The sequence below is a fragment of the Aplysia californica genome, unplaced genomic scaffold, assembly GCF_000002075.1.
Source record: "Aplysia californica isolate F4 #8 unplaced genomic scaffold, AplCal3.0 scaffold00223, whole genome shotgun sequence".
In the NCBI taxonomy this organism is placed as follows: domain Eukaryota; kingdom Metazoa; phylum Mollusca; class Gastropoda; order Aplysiida; family Aplysiidae; genus Aplysia; species Aplysia californica.
The window spans coordinates 36,055-37,287 of record NW_004797493.1 but is presented as its reverse complement, the minus strand read 5'-3'; the positions used below and the strand labels follow the sequence as shown (position 1 = coordinate 37,287).

At 45.3% G+C, this 1,233-nt stretch overlaps 1 protein-coding gene across 1 annotated transcript in view; it reads right to left on the bottom strand.

Annotated features, from left to right (window-relative positions):
- LOC101860657 (deubiquitinating protein VCIP135) overlaps positions 1-1,233 on the bottom strand; it is a gene marked incomplete in the record, with an annotated part of 37,204 nt that overhangs the window by 31,666 nt on the left and 4,305 nt on the right. The window contains 1 exon segment of the mRNA XM_005099718.3: positions 1,013-1,189. Within this exon segment, the coding sequence (XP_005099775.2) occupies positions 1,013-1,189 (177 nt within the window).

Sequence of the window (1,233 nt, the reverse complement as noted above, 5' to 3'; positions counted from 1 at the left end):
TGTAGAGCAAAGTTTTCACCAGTGTGCGTCTGTTTGTAGAGCAAAGTCTTCACCAGTGTGCGTCTGTTTGTAGAGCAAAGTTTTCACCAGTGTGCGTCTGTTTGTCTGGCAAAGTCTTCACCAGTGTGCGTCTGTTTGTAGAGCAAAGTCTTCACCAGTGTGCGTCTGTTTGTAGAGCAAAGTCTTCACCAGTGTGCGTCTGTTTGTCTGGCAAAGTCTTCACCAGTGTGTGTCTGTTTGTCTGGCAAAGTCTTCACCAGTGTGTTCACCAGAGTGTATCTGTTTTAGTGCATTCCGGGCATAAAAAGGTCAAGGTAGTGTATGCTCTGAGCCGACGGCATCTTTAGTTTGGTCTCACATTTAAAAAATCAGTGTTATCCTCGTCTGTTTTCATCACCAATAGATGTGTAAAAGTGAGTGTGTGGGTTCCATGCCCCTATCTGACTATCAACACAATTTCCTCACCTATAGACATGTAAAGGTGAGTGTGTGGGTTCCATGCCCCTATCTGACTATCAACACACTTTCCTCACCTATAGATGTGTAAAAGTGAGTGTGTGGGTTCCATGCCCCTATCTGACTATCAACACAATTTCCTCACCTATAGACATGTAAAGGTGAGTGTGTGGGTTCCATGCCCCTATCTGACTATCAACACACTTTCCTCACCTATAGATGTGTAAAAGTGAGTGTGTGGGTTCCATGCCCCTATCTGACTATCAACACAATTTCCTCACCTATAGACGTGTAAAAGTGAGTGTGTGGGTTCCATGCCCCTATCAACACAATGTCCTCACCAACAAGGGTTACACAAAAATCTGACACAGACATGGGTGGTTCTGGTTCTTCCCTCACTTCTCTTCCATCTTCCAGGTTGCTGTGTTTACCGAATCTATTCTCGTCACCAATGTGGGTCTTTTCATCCATATTATGCTGATGAAAAATCTGTGTAAGCACTAAAATAAAACAACAAAAACTCCCCCCAAAAACAACATCAAAACAAAACCCTTACCCCAAACTGCATCTTGTATTTCTCCAGATTCTCCTCCAAATGTTGTTTCAGATTCACCCTCAGGGGGTGCCAGAACAGCTCCCAGCCAATCAGAGCCCTGGACACAGCGTGCACCAAGCAATGGCCGTCTCCGTCCGCGTGGATGGGAACCAGACGTTCCTCATTCTCGTTGGACAACTGGGGAAATCATGGGACAAATATAGCGGGACTTTGAGTTGGAC